Here is an 18542-nt window from a genome sequence, read left to right as displayed (position 1 = left end):
ACCGGCCAATCAGTTGGAAGGAATTACCTAATTGTGAAGTTCCTTTGGGGACCCAGAACACTGAATCCACCTCTCTCCCTTACACTTCCAGCCTGGGATCTATACGCAGTACTTAGAGAACTTTGATAACCCCCGTCCAAGCTGCTTCTGATGGCTGAACTCCACCCCCTTACGCTTAAGAGTGACTTGCAGTCAGTCTTATCTCAGATCCAGTGACAGTAAAGTCGTCCTTAAAACAAGGCGAGGCTATGTACCTAAGATACTCTCCACGCTGTCCAGAGCTCAGGTCATAATGCTCTCTGCTCTTCCTGCTTCTGAGGATGAGCAGTCGTTACATCTACTCTGCCCAGTCTGGGTCCTCAGAGTATACTGTATATTGGGCGGTCTAGCCAGATCTGGCGATTAGAGCAGCGGTTTGTGTGCTTTAGAGGGGCAGTCAGTCATAAAGCAGAGACTGTCTCATTGGATAGAGGAAGCAATAGCACTGGCCTATAGTTCCTTGGGCTTGCAGTGTCTTATCAGAGTGAAGGGCCACTCCACCAGGGGAACGGCCTCCTCCTGGTTGTGGAGGAACTATACACATCCAAATGGACACCCCACTTGACCACAATCAGGTCAAGTGGTTGCGGTCAAGTGGACCAGGTCAGTTGTGGTCAAGTGGACCAGGTCAAGTGGTTGTGGTCAAGTGGACCAAGTGGACCAGGTCAGTTGTGGTCAAGTGGACCAGGTCAAGTGGTTGTGGTCAAGTGGACCAGGTCAAGTGGTTGTGGTCAAGTGGACCAAGTGGACCAGGTCAGTTGTGGTCAAGTGGACCAAGTGGACCAGGTCAGTTGTGGTCAAGTGGACCAGGTCAAGTGGTTGGGGTCAAGTGGACCAAGTGGACCAGGTCAGTTGTGGTCAAGTGGACCAGGTCAAGTGGTTGTGGTCAAGTGGACCAAGTGGACCAGGTCAGTTGTGGTCAAGTGGACCAAGTGGACCAGGTCAGTTGTGGTCAAGTGGACCAAGTGGACCAGGTCAGTTGTGGTCAAGTGGACCAGGTCAAGTGGTCACATCTGTGCAGCGGCCAACTGGTTCTTGCCGTCCACTTTTCTTCAGCGAAAATGTGAGTAAACCGCATCGAAAGGGAACGTTTTGTTTACTGGGATAACTGGAACGATCATTGCATAGCTGGCCATGCTGCTACTCACTCATTAATCAACGCTTGCCGCTCCTCAGTCAAGAGATTCTAATGATTTACAAACCATTTTGGCGGGCTGAAATGTCATTTGTTTGTGCAGGTGCAAAAAACGTGATCCAATCAGTCTTCAGTATTCAGAGAAACCGAGTTTCCCCATAGCGTCAGCAAAACTGATGCAATGCTCATTACCGTTATCTCAGGGAACCGAGGTTACATTAGAAACCAAAACTTTTGCCACACACAACCAACAATACCAGCAAAACAATATGATATTGGATTTTTAGTGTAGCAGACATAATACACAGGTGAGCATACTGTATATTAGCATTTTTTTTACACAGGTCATATCTGGTCATACAGTAGCCTATATCAGCATTTTTCATGTATGATGGCATGTTATGTGATTGTGACACATCTCATATTTCCTTTGTGAGGGTGCAGGAAATCTTTGAATTATAAAGTTCATTTAATAAATATACCTGAACAAATAAAATATCATTTTGCACCACACAATATTCAGATTCATGGTATTCACAGTCACATCTGATATCAAATGAGTCTGAATGCTCCCCTCCTCCAGTACTGTGGTCTATCGGGAAGCAGGAGCTGCAGGACACACCCTCACGGGAAGGTGAGTACACGTTAAAAGCTTCTGTTACCTGCCTTCTGCCATAACACATCTTACACTGGTGTCGCTCCTCAACATGACCACCGTAATCAGAGTTCAAGACCGGGAGACTGACAGTGGCAGACATATAATACAAGGTATCGCTGTTTACATTTCTATATCTTAATACTGATCTATAAAATACTTTTAAAATCCTTTTTAAACTTTAAAAAAAAATAATGTAATGAATGAATGTAAAAACAATGCTATTAACATGAAACTAGGGTTTATATGTATTGTACAATAATGCACCATGGCAATTGTACTGTGCATGACTAAGCTCCTCAACACAGTGATGATAATATGCGTGATCGTAAGCACGTGAGTCAGTAGAAGCGTCTCTGTGGAATTTGATATGTTTACCTGACATGTAATCCAGGGTTACAATATCAATATCAGGGCATTATCTCAATGTATCATGTTTGCAAATAAACTTTCAAGTTTATACTTTTAAATGTGTTTCAGTTATACATGTTATACACTATACTTTCACATCCAACTCTACTTTTTTTTTACAACTACTTTTTTTGTTCTGATTAAATAAACTTAAAGGGTTAGTTCACCCAAAAATGAAAATTAAGTCATTAATTACTCACCCCCATGCTGTACCAACCCCGTAAGACCTTCGTTCGTCTTCGGAACACAAATGAAGATATTTTTGATTAAATTTGAGAGCTGTATAACTACCACATAGGCTCCTAAGGGACTGGCTCTTGACGGCCCAGAAAGTCAATGAAGAAAATGTTTAAATATTCCTAGTGACTACCGTGGCTCAACTATATGTTTATCAAGCGACAAGAATACTTTTTGTGCGGAAAAACAAACAAAAATAACGAGTTTATTCGACTATTCCTTTTCTTCCTTGTAGGCCAGAAACGAGACTTCCTTAGATTTCCACGACGCATGCGCGAGAATTGCGATCTCCTTCAACTATTTCAGTTCAGTTCTCGCGCATGCGTCGTGGAAATCTAAGGAAGTCTCGTTTCTGAAGAAAAGGAATAGACGAATAAACTCGTTATTTTTGTTTGTTTTTTCACACAAAAAGTATTCTCGTCGCTTGATAAACATATAGTTGAGCCACGGTAGTCACTTGGGATATTTAAACATTTTCTTCATTGACTTTCTGGGCCGTCAAGAGGCAGTCCTTTAGGAGCCAATGTGGTAGTTATACAGCTCTCAAATTTAATCAAAAATATCTTCATTTGTGTTTCGAAGACGAACGAAGGTCTTACGGGGTTGGTACAGCATGGGGGTGAGTAATTAATGACTTAATTTTCATTTTTGGGTGAACTAACCCTTTAATTTTTTAATTTTCTACCAATTGACATCAATTTCAAATAGGCTAAATAAACAAATCAAACACAAAAACAACAAAATAACTGTTATTAGTTATAGGGTTGGACATTTAGTAACATTTTACATAACTTAGCAAGGATTAGCTAGTTCGAAAGAAATATTATTAAACTTTTTTTTTTACTTGAGTAATATGATTGAAGACTGAGCCGCTGCCAAGAGAACAAAACATTTAATATAATGCATTACTTGTGTTTACATCGTGCTGTAGAAAAGTGTCTACATTTGATTTGATTGATTGATTGATTGATGGGGGAAAAGTTGTTACAGGTTTGACTGTAGCAATTTAAAGCATGACCATTATCATTGCAGATAAGCTGATTTCTAAATGATCTCCCTCAACAACAACAAAAAGTCCTACAAAATGTTTGGCTCCATGTCTTTCAGATGATAAACCGCCCTCGCTGGGATGCTTCGGCTGGTTCATTATCTTTATCGCCATCATCATCACCATTGGATTGCTTCCTGTCACCATTTTTATGTGCATCAAGGTAAGGTGTGTTTTTAAAGGAGTAGTTCACTTTAAAAAAAAAAAACTTGCTGATAATTTACTCACCCCCATGTCATCCAAGATGTCCACGTCTTTCTTTCTTCAGTCGAAAAGAAATGGTTTTTGATGAAAACATTGCAGGATTTTCTCCATATAATGGACTTTAATGGGAACCAAATGGTTCACGGTCCAAAAGAGAGTTTCAGTGCAGCTTTAAACGACACCAGACGATGAATAAGGGTCTTATCTAGGAGCCTTCAAGTCATGACTCGAAAAAAGATTCGTTCATTTTGATGAACGAGTTTCATCACAGAACAGAGCAAGAAGAGCATTTGTGCTTATAAAACTTAAAACTTTTTTATTTATTTATTAAATGAGCGATCGTTTCGCTTGATAAGACCCCTATTCATCGTCTGGTGTTGTTTAAAGCCCTTTGAACAGTTTGCAGTTTGCACTGAAACTGTCATTTGGACCTTGAACCGTTTGGTTCCTAATGAAGTCCATTATATGGAGAAAATCCTGGAATGTTTTCATCAAAAACTTTAATTTCTTTTCGACTAAAGAAAGAAAGACATGGACATCTTGGATGACATGGGGGTGAGTAAATTATCAGAAAAAGTTTTTTTTTAAAAGTGAACTACTCCTTTAAGAAGATTTTCCATGGGCACTCAATGTCTTGTTCAACTCTCTAATCTAATCTATGTAAATGAAGACTGATTGTATGTACAATGTACTCATTGGCTCACTCATAGATTGTGCAGGAGTATGAAAGGGCCGTGATTTTTCGATTGGGTCGTATTGTGGACAAGAAACCAAAAGGACCTGGTATGAAAAAGCTTTCATTTTCAATTTCAGCTTATTGCAATCCATTTAACACCTGGATCCCGTTAATCGAAGGGACACGTAAGATTAATCAAAATTGTTAGTGATGAAGATGTGAAAAAGAAAGTACACCCTCTTTGAATTCTATGGTTTTCACGTATCAGGACTTAAAATTAGGTAAATACAACCTCAGATGAACAACAACGCACAACATATCACACCATGTAATTATTCATTTAACAAAAACTACAGGCCAAAATGGAGAAGACATGTGTGGAAACCAACAACTTACTGCTTCCATGAATTAAGTAGCAGCCAGACAGTGCTAAAACCCAAGAGCTAAATCTCAGTCTGTACAGGCCTCAGTTAAAGGGTTAGTCCACCCAAAAATAAAAATTCTGTCAGTATTTACTCACCCTCATGTTGTTCCAACCCCGTAAGACCTTCGTTCATCTTCGGGGCACAAATTAAGATATTTTTGATGAAATCTGAGAGCTGGATCACTCCTCCATACTAGTCCATAGGCTTCTTGAGGGATTGAAACTTGCTGGCCTCGAAAAGTTATTAAGACATCGTTAAAATAGTCCAAGTGTCTTCAGTGGCTCAATCTGACTGTTACAACATTGCTATATCGGTCTACTGACACTGCCCTCAAGCGGTTCGAAAAAAATGACCATGATAAATGAGCCCTAAATGGAGTTGTCTCTGTAAACTGTAAAAAAATAATAGGTAATTATGCAAACAAAGACTGATTGAATTTGTTTGGTTTCGTCAACTAATCCTGTATCCCTGAGTTTGTTCAATCATGGTGTAGACTCCAGCAAGGACCAGATAACTGTTTATTATATCCTGAATTCTGTTATGCAAAACAATAGTATTCATAGAGGGTGTACTTTTTTTTTTTTACGTGACTGTGCATATTTATATGTAATAAGTCATTAATTAAGAGTATCCCTGATCAAATATATATAATTTTCTACATTTGAATGTTTGAAACATTGAATGGTTATACTCTTCTTTTATAGGGATTTTCTTTGTGCTGCCGTGTACTGATACATTCAGGAAGGTGGACTTGAGAACTGTAACATTTGATATTCCTGCTCAAGAGGTAAGTAAAGTCACTGTATACAGCATAGGCCTATATATGTATTTTTCATTTTAGTTTGTTTTAGTTACAGGAGCTGTATGCAAGAAATTTAGTTCAATTAATCATACATTTAAACATAAAAGGGTCATGAACTGGCTTTTTAAATTTTATTATATTTTTATTATGACGTTCGCTTGGTTTTTGCATTCAAAAACATCAAAATGAATAAATAATAGGCTATTTTGTACCCTACGTTTGAGCCTAGCTGAAAAACGCTGGGTTTTTATGGGCGTGTCGCACTGAAGACTTGGAAGTAAACGCCCACTGCTGTGAGTGGATAACAGTTTTGCATATTATAATGAGTTTCAACTCACCCGTCGATGCACTTGGGGAAAATGTTTTGAAAACGTCCAATGTTGTAAAATGGCAACCGGAATGATTCGCTCATACATGTTCGACCCAGAGTCCGTGTGTTGCATCATTCCTGTCAGATCCAATATAGACGGCACAGCACCGTTCTTTACTCTTAATCGGTCTGCAAATCCAGTCTTGTTTACAAAACAATCCTCATTGAAATGAAGCGAACAGACAGATAATGTTTTACCTCATCAGCTGGAACATCCATGCAGTCCTATTGGAATCCAGAGGAAGCTTATGCAGCGACTGTCTTCTTCCACAACCAGGCGCTGCACAATATTCTGTATTGCTCGGTAGCTAATCGGTGGGCGGGGCTAAACCGGCTGTGTTGAAGTAGGCGTTGATCTTCTTCTGCGGGGGTTTTATCCTCTTTGACGTCATAGTTTCCCACCTTTAAAAACGAGTCGTTTGCTGAGCCTGGTGTCAATAAAAGCTTTTATTGGACTAACAAGGACGTTTTCAGATCTGAAACTTACAGGATATTCTTATAATATGATGACCTCTTAGATGTCAAACGCTCAAGGAAAATTTGATTTCTCAGTTCATCACCCCTTTAAGAGCATCTATATGTGTGTTTATGCGAGAACAGTTCCTCACGAAGGACTCTGTGACTGTGAGTGTGGACGGTGTGGTGTACTTCCGTGTCTTTGACCCGATCTGTTCCGTGGTCAACGTGTCCAACGCAGACCACGCGACACGGCTGTTGGCACAGACCACCCTGAGAAATGTCCTGGGCACAAAGAACCTGTCTGAGCTGCTGTCTGACCGAGAGGGCATCTCATCTAGCATGCAGGTACAAGAACTCTCTTCTCTGATGATGCGAGAGGGCGGGGCCACCTGTTACTCACATGAGATCCACCAATAGCAAACCACAACCATCCAATCGATTCCCCACGGGAAAATCAAATCTCATCCAAAGCCCGTCTACGTAAAGCCTGGCCACTCCCTATTAAGCCCCATTGTACCGAATTTTGGTTGTAGTTCCACCAGAGTTCCACTGGGGGTGCAAAATGAATGGGAGTCTATGGGGCTAGACGGCTACATTTGTCTCTTTCACCCGATTGTCGTTGAGAAATCTCAGATTTGAAAGTAGGTTTTGCAAGTTCAATGTGGTTTATAGGTCGAAAGTTGAATGAACGAGTACTTATGCCCTTTCGATTTCTTACAGGTTGAGTTGTTGTTGCCCATGCTAGCATTCTGCTAATTGATGCTGATTGGTCAGTGAAGGACTGATTACTACCAGAGACACCGCTTGATGGCATTGTGGCATCCGAAGCGGGACCAGAATTTAAGGCGGACTTAACTCTTCTATCACATATATTTACCTGTGTCAGCTGTGTTGTCGATGCTTCGAAAGAAAGGAAAGTGCAGAGCGCGAAAGCACCAAAGTGACTGAAGGATTGTCGTAAAGCAGGTCTCTGGTCGTACAATGTGTATGACGTCATTGACATTTTAAGACCTTTTAAAGCAAATAAGTGACTCTAAAAAATTTAATCTGTAATTTCTTTGCATCTCCTTTTGAAAACAACATTCAAATTACTAGACAAAAAATTGTATCCCGAGAAAAGTGGATTTTGAGAGGTATAGCTCCATAGACCACCATTCATTCTGCGCTCGTCCTGTGAGCGCCCCCAGATTGGAACTGCAACCAGTTCAGAACCCAGAAGTTCTCCCCATATTAGACATTCTCTGTCCCGTCCTACATTTGTTCTTGTTCGAGAAGTCGTTTCTTTCATATATACGTCACAACAGGGAAGAACACATTATCAAATAGTGCCGTCACCGTGTACTCGGGTATAAGCCATTTTGGACACCCAGGATTATTTCTTCGCTGTTAAACTCATGCTTCTGCTGTAAATCTAAACCCAGGCATCTGCCCCCTGAGATGGGTATATCATACTCACAGATCCTGAAAGCTTTGTAACATCTTGATGACAGATTGCCTTGGACGAGGCCACTGGCGTGTGGGGCATTAAAGTGGAGCGAGTGGAGATAAAGGACGTTAAACTGCCGATCCAGCTCCAGAGAGCCATGGCTGCAGAGGCTGAAGCAACTCGAGAAGCCCGTGCCAAGGTGAGACCAACTCTAATGCAGTGCTTCGTCTATTCAATTGTGAAAGTCAGCTCAATACTTCACAAATAAAGGGCCCAACATTGAATGTGGGTTGTAAAAAATAAGCGAAACGAAGATATCACACAATAGTGCGCACTCCATGATGAGTCTCGCCGAAAATGTGTTTCGAGATCACCCGAAATATCCGGGATTCGGCTTTTGCGTTCTACAGTCGCCGTTTATCATGTTTACTGTGGCGAGCGGGACGAGTGTGGGCCGCGGGAAAACGACGCGCGGCCGGTGGCGTGATTACCGATGAGCGACACCTGTGAGACGCACCGCTCTCGTATCTCTCACGGAGGAGCGGGAATTTTCTTAGCAATGTTAAAACGCACATCAACCGATCACTTGTTTAGCGTTCATGTAAACACGACATTCAGATTCACCAATCAGAATGAATTCAGTTAGATTGAAACAAAAGCTGTGCATGTAAACAATGAATGGCGACTGCAAGCAAAAGCTGAATCCCGGAGATCGACGGCCGGACATGTCCGGCAAAAAGAGGATGGTAACCCCTAATACTCAGCTTTCTCCACAGAACAAGAGCCTGTTAGCTTAGCTTCCAAAAAAAGATGGCCGACACTATGTGTCCATTCTGTGAGTGAGATCGCCCTCTATGGGCGGGTTGAGAACATGCGGGACAGACTCGACTACTGACTCTAGTCTTTAGCCTCTGGCCAAAAAAAAATCCTCCAATGACGCAAAATGATGATGATTTTTTCTAAACAAAAAAATACATAAATCTCTCGTCTCAGGGGGATATAAGGGGGGAAAGCACGGTAATTCGAAAATACTACTGGTTTTCTACTAATACAAAGCTTAATGCTAAATCCTGAAGTATCCCTTTCAGCTGTTTGTCTTGAGATTTCTCAATGCTCTAAGGGTCTTCAGTGATCATTAAGAGAAAATTAAAATTACAGCCCTACAATCAAATATTATAGCCGAGGCAGCTCATCGTATGACACAAGCGGCTCCAGTGTATTATTGTTGTATGTGTGTGCAGGTGATTGCAGCTGAGGGCGAGATGAACGCCTCGCGGGCCCTGAAGGAAGCGTCTCTGGTGATGTCCGAGTCTCCATCAGCTCTTCAGCTGCGATACCTCCAGACTCTAAACACAATCGCAGCAGAAAGAAACTCCACCATCATCTTCCCCTTGCCCATTGATATCATTCAGCATTTCATGTCGAAAAACTATTGATGAATCCAGATTGTGCTCTTCGATAATGTGCTTGTTTTCTTAGAAAGTTGTGTAACGTATCCATTAAATTCACGGGTGAAATTTATCCAGACTCTTCAACAGACTTCAGAAGTCTCGCAGCTGACTTTCAGCTCATTTAAAAGTAGGAACAGGATGCTTTTACATGATCTTTTTAATATTTAAACCCAAAGTGCAATAAAGTGCAACATAATCATCGCAACAGTGATAGCTACACTAACAAGGTTTGAATCAAACAAATAACTGCATATCATCTCACAGCGTTAAGACATGCTTTTCCAATAACGTGTTGTAACATAGATCACATAAAGCTCATATAAGCTGTACAACACAAATTAGGAGAAGAGGGAAAAAAAAGAAACCAAGAGGACATTTCATTAACACAATCATGGTACAATCCTCCCTTAAATATTTAATAACGGACAGTTGTGTTTTTATACCATTTCAAGGAATAGTTCATCAAAACAGCGCAGTCTCATCCCAAGACGTCATATAACTGACGTCTTTTGACCATACGTCAACATCCGCCTTTTTAGGGTACCCTTAAACGTCGGTTAGATGACGTTTTCGGATCCTAACCCTACCCCAGACCTAAACCTAACCGGTCACCTAACCAACGTTAAAGGTAAAGCGTCAGTTGTATGACGGTCCGGGATCGTCAACTAATCGACGTTTAAGGGTACCATAAAAAGGCGGATGTTCAAAAGACGTCCCAAGACGTCAGTTATATGACGACTTGGGATGAGACTGTGTTAATCAAAACAGAAACATTCTGTCATTATTTATTCACCCTTAAGGTCCATTCACACCAAGGACGATAATTCTAATGATAACGATAAAGATTTAGTTCTAAAAATCTTTCTAAATATAAAAGAATAAAAGATTCTACACCACAACTATAACATAACGGCATAGAGAAACGAAGCATTCTTCCAGCTGATGAACGATAAAAACATCGACAGCCAATCAGAATCCATCCTGCTGACAGGATGGATTTAAAGTGACAGGCGGCAAAACTGCAGTGCGTACTTAGAATAAACGGAACAATATTGTTGGATGGTGTGGACGCTGTTATAGTTATCGCTCTTGGTGTAAACTGGCGTTTATATTGTATCAAACTCGTAGGAATTTTGAAGTCTTCATGCAGCTTTCGCCCATACAATGGCAGTTCATAGTATGAATTTAGAACACTAGTCATATACATATGAAATGTTGTATGCAAAAAACACTACATTCCCTTATGAAAAAAAAGTATACATTAACATAAAAAGATTATTTATGTGAATGATTATACTTATGAGTGAACTGAATTATATGTTTTTAGACGTGTTAATTGCGTGTTATTTGCCATTAAACGAAAATGCATAATAACTTTTCACTTAAAGGGATACTCCACTTATATTTTTTGGAAATAGGCTCAGAGTTAAAGGAGAACTCCGGCGCAAAATGAACCTTTGGTCTAATAAAACATTGGTGCCTAGCCAACCGTTCTCTGAGATTTGTTTTCATGATAATCGAATGTAAAGAGTTGTATCTCTAAAAACTCTTTACATTCGATTATCATAAAAACAAATCTCAGTGAAACTCAGTGAAAATGGTGAAACTCAACTGTTTAAAGGAGAACTCCGGCGCGACATGAACTGTTTATCACTGAGGGAGTTGTAAAATGAGCCTATTTCCAAAAAAAGTGGAGTGTCCCTTTAAGTAGGACTTAAGTACATCTTTACATATAATTCAGTAATTCTATTGTCTTTGAAATATGGCTGGATTTTACTGCTGAATGTACTGACAAGCTAAAACTATTATCAACTAAAATGTAAAATAATTGTTAATACTTGTAATATTTGTTATTACACATTTATATGAAGTTGCAATTAAGAAGATTAGTAGTAACACATTATTTTACTTTGTCATTGTTATATATGTTACATGTATTTACTGTAGTAATAACTATAACCTTCATCCTAACCCTATAGTAAGGATATGTGGTTAATTATTATTACACAGTGATTAATTGTATCATTATACTGTAATACTGACACCTTAGTTTAACTAAATTTTAAATATATTAACTTTAAATGTAATATTGAATAGCACACTGCAGTTCGTTCAAGTATGTACTTTAATATGTATTTTAAACAATGATTTAAAAGTGCTAATAAATACAGTAATTGAAAAGCACTCAAAGTGCACTTAAGTGGCTTTTTGTTTTATTATTGTTATATTTTCTGCCAGTACTGAATTAATTATTTTTATGTATTTTTTTTAAGTACACTACAAGCGCACATTAAGTGCACTTCTTTTCCACAAAGGGTAAAATTCTTCAAAACTCATTTTGTGGACAAAAACAACACGAGTTTGAGAGTGATTAATGTTAATTTTCGAATGAACTATTCCTTTAAAAATACGAAGAAACATTCATAAATACCATAATCATGTCCATGGGACACACAGAAAAAAACAACAACAAAAAAACCTGGTTAATTGAAGATTTCCTTTCATTTATAAGTCAAAAGCAGAGATGAAAATAATCCAAGCGCACACCCAAGAAACCTTGACAGAGTTGCATTTTCCTCGGCAGACAGGTAGTTGGTTTGATATTTCAATATTTCATTCGGAGCTTTCGATTTAATTGCTGAGTGAAATACATTTACAAGTCTAATAATATTACATGACACCAACCTTCAAATGTATCATTTAGTTTACACACTGTAGATACAGTACATTTAGTTTACATTATCATGTACTGTGAAATGACATTTGTAACGCACCTTCCTAACCTGAGCTAGATCTCTGACTGAGACGGGAGGTAATGATTCTCTGAGAATGAGCAGGAAATAAATTCGCAAGTACAATGGTATAACATCAGCCATCATGGTTTGCACCGGCAACTGACATTTTTGCTGTATTTGCACAAATGTTAAGGCTGAATAACGTAAACTTATGATTTTATGTTCTTATAAAAAATCAATCATGGTCATTTAAGCAACTCATAACAATGTAATCACTAATAGCTGCACTACTAAGTACACTTGGACATAAAATAAAACGTGTATATATTCCCCTAAAGACATCAAATATTTGAACATTCATGAACAATATGACTTCCTAACTCTGTTCTATACTGTTCCCAAAGACTGAATCCAGACTTTTACCTCAACGCAAGTGCGAATATATCCACCTAATATACAGGACAGTTGTAATAGGACATTTCAGGGAAGATAAACACAGGTGCACTTTGAATACTTTCAGGTTCTTATTCACGACTAGAGAACTTCCTTTATTGAGACCATGGCTTTGAGACCCTGAACGTATTATAATAAACAAGAAAACTCCTTAGAGGGCTGCGTTTTCATTTCAAGAAGTGAGGTACTCATGATAGCGCATTGCTAATGTAAAATGCTAACGCTAATGTTCTGTAGTACTTTCGCAAACCTTTCAGTTTAATATTATGCAGCCAAGTCTCTACAAAGTGGGTCAAATGCCCTCAGTAGTGTCCACGTGAAATGCAGTTTAAGCATATTATCTGGGTTAGAGCAACCGGAAGACTTATGATACACACTGTACAGAGAAGAGAGACACAAACAGCCACGACTGATACCTATGGCGTCAAGTTTACAGGCAGTTCTTACAGTGTAATGCGTTCCGGAGATTTCTGTAAACAAGGCTAGTTGAGATGAAGGCTTGAAGGTTGTTTTCCCTCACAAACATGAGTGAGAAGACGAAGGTAAAGACGGCAGGTTGAAGTTTTGCAAGTCATTTACACTACTGAATTGTCAGTCCATGCTAATATTAGCATCCTTGTATAGTGGTTACAATATGTGGATGAATCACCTTAAAAATTTGTTAAAATCACTTTGGATCAACATTTAACCCCCTAGACCATATAAGTATGACAAAGTATTTACCTCATTTGAATGACATGTCCATCATAAACTTGCCCGTTGAGATGTTTTCCTGTTGAGTGTGTCGAGTACAGTAATGCCTCGACTTGCACAGAAGGTTGCTGGTGGGTGGCTTTCCTTTGAAAAAAGGCAAATATTCCTTGTAAAACTGGTATACATGATGTCCTGATCAATCTTTGGAAAAGCTTCAGACCATAGGCAAAGGTTGAAGATTTTTCACCTCAGCGCAAGCCCAAGAGCCAAATCCATCAGAGTAGAAGGTACAAAAAGGTACATTTCAAAATGGCCTATGAAGCATCATAATGCACAACATTGTGATGGACACAATAAAGTAATAAAGTAAAGAAAGGAGAATAATTTTCCTTTTTTCTGTTCTCTCTAATGTAGGATAATGTTTGTCAAACCGCTCCGACTCAACCTGCTCCAATAAACAAAGCGGTATACAAAGCGGTATTCAAACATGTGTCTCCAGCATGGGAGGCTGGCATGCTAACAAGAATGCTAAAGACTGGAGTCTCCAGTGTGCCTCTTGAGGCCAGGGGAGTGAGGTTTACTCGCAAAGCTCTTACTGCCTGGCCTCTGTTAATCAACTTCCTAAACCTCACTCACACCTGCGTCACGGCACCAATAAAACTGGTCCTACTCAACCCGCTCCGAACGGGATTCGAACCTACTTCTTCGGCATGGGAGGCCAACACTAACAAGAATGCTAAAGACTGGAGTCTCCAGTGTGCCTCTTGAGGCCAGGGGAGTGAGGTTTACTCGCAAAGCTCTTACTACCTGGCCTCTGTTAATCAACTTCCTAAACCTCACTCACACCCGGGTCACGGCACCAATAAAACTGGTCCTACTCAACCCGCTCCGAACAGGATTCGAACCTGCTTCTTCGGCATGGGAGGCCGACACACTAAAAAAATGCTAAAGATTGCAGTCTCCAGTGTGCCTCTTGAGGCCAGGGGAGTGAGGTTTACTCGCAAAGCTCTTACTACCTGGCCTCTGTTAATCAACTTCCTAAACCTCACTCACACCCGGGTCACGGCACCAATAAAACTGGTCCTACTCAACCCGTTCCGAACGGGATTCGAACCTGCTTCTTCGGCATGGGAGGCCAACACTAACAAGAATGCTAAAGACTGGAGTCTCCAGTGTGCCTCTTGAGGCCAGGGGAGTGAGGTTTACTCGCAAAGCTCTTACTACCTGGCCTCTGTTAATCAACTTCCTAAACCTCACTCACACCCGGGTCACGGCACCAATAAAACTGGTCCTACTCAACCCGCTCCGAACAGGATTCGAACCTGCTTCTTCGGCATGGGAGGCCGACACACTAAAAAAATGCTAAAGATTGCAGTCTCCAGTGTGCCTCTTGAGGCCAGGGGAGTGAGGTTTACTCGCAAAGCTCTTACTACCTGGCCTCTGTTAATCAACTTCCTAAACCTCACTCACACCCGGGTCACGGCACCAATAAAACTGGTCCTACTCAACCCGTTCCGAACGGGATTCGAACCTGCTTCTTCGGCATGGGAGGCCGACACACTAACAAGAATGCTAAAGACCGCAGTCTCCAGTGTGCCTCTTGAGGCCAGGGAAGTGAAATTTACTCGCACAGCTCTTACAACCTCAACTTCCTAAACCTCACTCACACCCGGGTCATGGCACCAATAAAACTGGTCCTACTCAACCCGCTCCGAGCGGGATTCGAACCTGCGTCTCCAGCATGGGAGGCCGGCACGCTAACAAGAATGCTAAAGACTGCAGTCTCCAGTGTGCCTCTTGAGGGCAGGGGAGTGAGGTTTACTCGCACAGCTCTTACTACTTGGCCTCTGTTAATCAACTTCCTAAACGTCACTCACACCCGGGTCACGGCACCAATAAAACTGGTCCTACTCAACCCGCTCCGAGCAGAATTCAATCCTGCGTCTCCAGCATGGGAGGCCTCTCGCGGCTAGGGAGTGAGGTTTACTTGCACAGCTCTAACTAGCTTGCCTCCATTACATTTGTTCAAGCAACAACCTTAACAAATTCGTATGACAAACTTTTTTGTGGAACACAAAAACTTTTTGAAAAGAAGAAATTCTGATGAATGTGCCGTTCGCTCTTTTCCATGGTAAAAGTACCACTGATTGATTATTTTATGAATAGGACTGATTTTGACATTGATATTGCATGAAAAAGAGAACAATGGCAATTTTATGTTTTGTGTTCCACATTGAAGTCAGTGATGCAGGTTTGGAATGAGTAAATCATGACAAAATAATGGGTGAACAATCCTTTCACTTTCAACTATTTTGTTCAGTAATGCTCAAACTCAAACCTTCAACACTGTATTAAAGCCTATCAATATTCAGTAAGAGCAACTTACAACGAATACAGTAACGAGTAAGTTGAGACGTGATGAAACAGAAAACTCACTGGGTGTGGAAGCATCTTCTGTTCCATCCAATCAGAAACCATGATGAGAAATATAAGTTAAAGATACAAAAACAGAGTGTCAAAAATAGCGGCGGAGAATTGGACACTCATCTAGGGAAGGGCTGTTGTCGGGAGGGTGAAGAAGGACCAGAGACTGGTCGATGAAGAGGCGACTGGGTGGGAGACATTCGAGGGCTCAACTCGCCCGTTTGAAGACGCCACATAAGCTCTTCGTTGGTGCGACTCAGTCGTTTCTTCTCGTTGCTCTCTTTCTCAACGTACACCTGCAGGTTGGCGTTTTCCTCTGACAGTTGCCTGGTAGAATAGAGGAAACAACTAATGAGAATTCTTCTGTAGCTTTAGGCCACGTACACACTGGAAAGTTTCAGGAGTGACAACCGCATTTAAATACAGGAGTGTGTCTGTACGGAACACGACTCAAAATTGTGATGAATGACAGCGTGGTAGTCATATTATGCTTGTAAGGCTCCTACGCAGAGCTCGATCTTGAAGTTCTGCCATATCCACTTATTATAAGCGTTTTTTGGTTTTTTTGTCTGCTCATTAAGCGATCAAGTTTATGGAGTTATTAAAAGTTGGGAAGGTGCGGGGTGCAATATTTTGGGTGTGATTTAAGTATTTGTACTTACGGTAGCCTACTTTAGTTTATTATGGGCTTGTTCTTGTTCACTGTTTTTGTAATAAGATCTGGCGAGTCAAGACTTGCAACTCTTTCCCTGTGGTTTTCTTGCTACGCACACATACATAAGAGACATACATCCCTGATACACGCTTTAACAGCAAATGCTGACCAGTATTTGAAAGTTGAGCAGCGAGATCATTGGCTACTAATACAGCAGAAACCAACCTGGGGTGCGTTTCCCGTACAACGACGTAGTTCGCTGCTTCACTGCCATAGTTCGATGCATCGTTGGAAAAATCAACTAGCTAGTCACGACTGTTTCCCGAAACCCACTGTCGCAAACTATTGTTCCACCATGTTGGTTTCGCACGTGGTGGAGTAATAACTACTCTTAATGAAACTGTTTGAGATCCAATTAACGATAGATTTGTTAATATAAATTACAGACATGTCATCTGAGGACTATGTCTAATTGTTCTCAGTTGTTTTGCTTTATTACCAGACTCAATATTTGGCTCGTTCTTACATAGTAGAGCATGTTCGCACATGCGCACTCTTCAAACACGTTACTTCAAATCTTTTGAAAAACTAAAAGACGTAAATTACATTTGTATGTATTCTAAATAAAAGGCACCGGTTGTACTGAATGTCAGCGTGCTTATTTTGCTAAAGATAAGGATTTATTACCTCCAAATGTAATGCAATATAGAAACGCTGTCTCTAACCACAGATCCAGAGCTGTCGTTCAAACCACACAACTTTGCGATGCTGTTTGCGAATGTTCGTTGGAACGATGGTTTCGGGAAACACCGACTCGTTAAACTATGCTGGTAATGACGGAACTTGCGACCATAGTTGGCTAACGATGCTTTTGGGAAACGCACCCCAGATGTGCCTTATAGAGAGTGATGTGATGACTTGCGAGCAGATTGAGTTAAAGGAGCAGGAGAATACTCCTGTTCAAGTTATTTGGTTCATTCAACGAACGATATGAACGAATTGACTCGGAAAAAGATTTGTTCATTTTGATGAACGAGTTCGAACAGGTGAGTAACGAACGCGAATCACAGAACAGAGCAAGGCGACCATTTGAGCAACATGACATCATGACTTTTGCGTAAACATATACGCCACTTTCGAGTCAGGTGGCGTGTTATCTCTACGCATTTTGAGTTATCCGCGTGTATCCGCGTGTATGCGTATATGTCTACGCCATTAACGTCCGCGTCATTCCGCGTGTCGGTCTGTACACGCAGTCAAATCTTCAGTCATAAATGCCATTAACTCCAGTGATGGTTAAGTTTAGGGATGGGGTTGAGGTAAGTCATATCTTTTTTTTTACCTTGGATGGTAAGGGAACAATCATAAATGCCATTAACCCCAGTGACGGTTACGTTCAGGGACGGGGTTGAGGTAAGTCATATATTTATATAACGTTAAGTCAACGGCGTTCATAAACACGCTGAAAGGCGATTATGCGTCTTGATAGCACGCCAAAAATGGAAATACGAATTGGCGTGTCATACACACGCTACTTCATGAGATCAGTCTGGAGTTGAGCTTATTAAACTTAAACTTTGTTTTTTTTTTTTTAAATGAGCGATCGTTTTGCTTGATTCCCTTATTCATTGTCTGGAATCGTTTAAAGCCCTTTGAACAGTTTGCAGTTTGCACTGAAACTCTCATTTGGACCTTGAACCGTTTGGTTACCAGTAAAGTCCATTATAAAGAAAATCCTGGATTGTTTTCATTAAAAACCTTAATTTCTTTTCGACTGAAGAAAGAAAGACATGGATATCTTGGATGACATGGGGGTGAGTAAATTATCAGCAATTTTTTTCTCCTTTGAGGACCTCTTAGTATGTGCAGTCTAGAATTTTATGACAGAATTTTGTATTTGATTTACTTCCTACTCTGTACATTTAATGCTATAAACTAGAAATATTTTATAAAGACCTGGATGTTGCGACATTGCGGTCAATCCTGTCTTTTAGGTCTTCATTTTGCTGCTGCAACACCTGAATACGCTCCTCCAACAGAACGTTCTTCTGGGCCTGTGCAAAAACATGACAAACACACTAAATCACTGAAAAACTGTGACATTTCTACTTTTCAAAGGAGAACTTGGTGGTTTATTCCTTATTATGTAAATTCAAATGAGATGGAAACTCTTTGCCTCATCTGGTTGCCCGTTGATGGCAACATTGCCCAAAATTTGCCCTGTGTATCCTCACCTTTAGTGTT

The 18542-nt window shown here is 40.5% G+C and overlaps 2 protein-coding genes across 3 annotated transcripts in view; one reads left to right on the top strand and one right to left on the bottom strand.

Annotated features, from left to right (window-relative positions):
• Window positions 1–1292: 1292 nt before the first annotated feature.
• Window positions 1293–10740, top strand: stoml3a (stomatin (EPB72)-like 3a). The gene is made up of 7 exons (XM_039660059.2): window positions 1293–1942; window positions 3585–3688; window positions 4440–4512; window positions 5535–5617; window positions 6603–6806; window positions 7952–8086; window positions 9129–10740. Exons 1-7 carry the CDS (start codon window positions 1882–1884, stop codon window positions 9321–9323), a joined length of 855 nt encoding a protein of 284 aa, XP_039515993.1. The 5' UTR covers window positions 1293–1881; the 3' UTR covers window positions 9324–10740.
• Window positions 9478–18542, bottom strand: part of mtus2b (microtubule associated tumor suppressor candidate 2b) — a 54336-nt gene continuing 45271 nt past the window's right edge. The window contains exons 14-16 of one of the 2 annotated variants that reach the window (XR_005620555.2): window positions 18255–18352; window positions 15656–15970; window positions 9478–13363 (exon numbers count right to left, since the gene is read on the bottom strand). Coding sequence is in view for 1 of the 2 variants with exons in the window: in XM_039660136.2 (XP_039516070.2) it covers window positions 15763–15970; window positions 18255–18352 (306 nt within the window). In the remaining variant the exon portion in view is untranslated. Of the gene's footprint in view, window positions 15971–18254; window positions 18353–18542 lie in introns of both variants that reach the window. The other variant, XM_039660136.2, reaches the window with a different exon arrangement.

The sequence above is a fragment of the Pimephales promelas genome, chromosome 16 (assembly GCF_988280905.1).
Source record: "Pimephales promelas chromosome 16, fPimPro1.hap1.1, whole genome shotgun sequence".
In the NCBI taxonomy this organism is placed as follows: Eukaryota; Metazoa; Chordata; class Actinopteri; order Cypriniformes; family Leuciscidae; genus Pimephales; species Pimephales promelas.
This window is presented reverse-complemented; position numbering and strand designations above follow the sequence as displayed.

Excerpts from the sequence above, each read along its gene's own strand:
- stoml3a (XM_039660059.2), top strand. The coding sequence starts at position 1,882 with ATGACCACCGTAATCAGAGTTCAAGACCGGGAGACTGACAGTGGCAGA. Across the intron at positions 3,689-4,439 it reads CCATTTTTATGTGCATCAAG|ATTGTGCAGGAGTATGAAAG; the intron begins GTAAGGTGTGTT and ends GCTCACTCATAG. Across the intron at positions 6,807-7,951 it reads GCATCTCATCTAGCATGCAG|ATTGCCTTGGACGAGGCCAC; the intron begins GTACAAGAACTC and ends TCTTGATGACAG.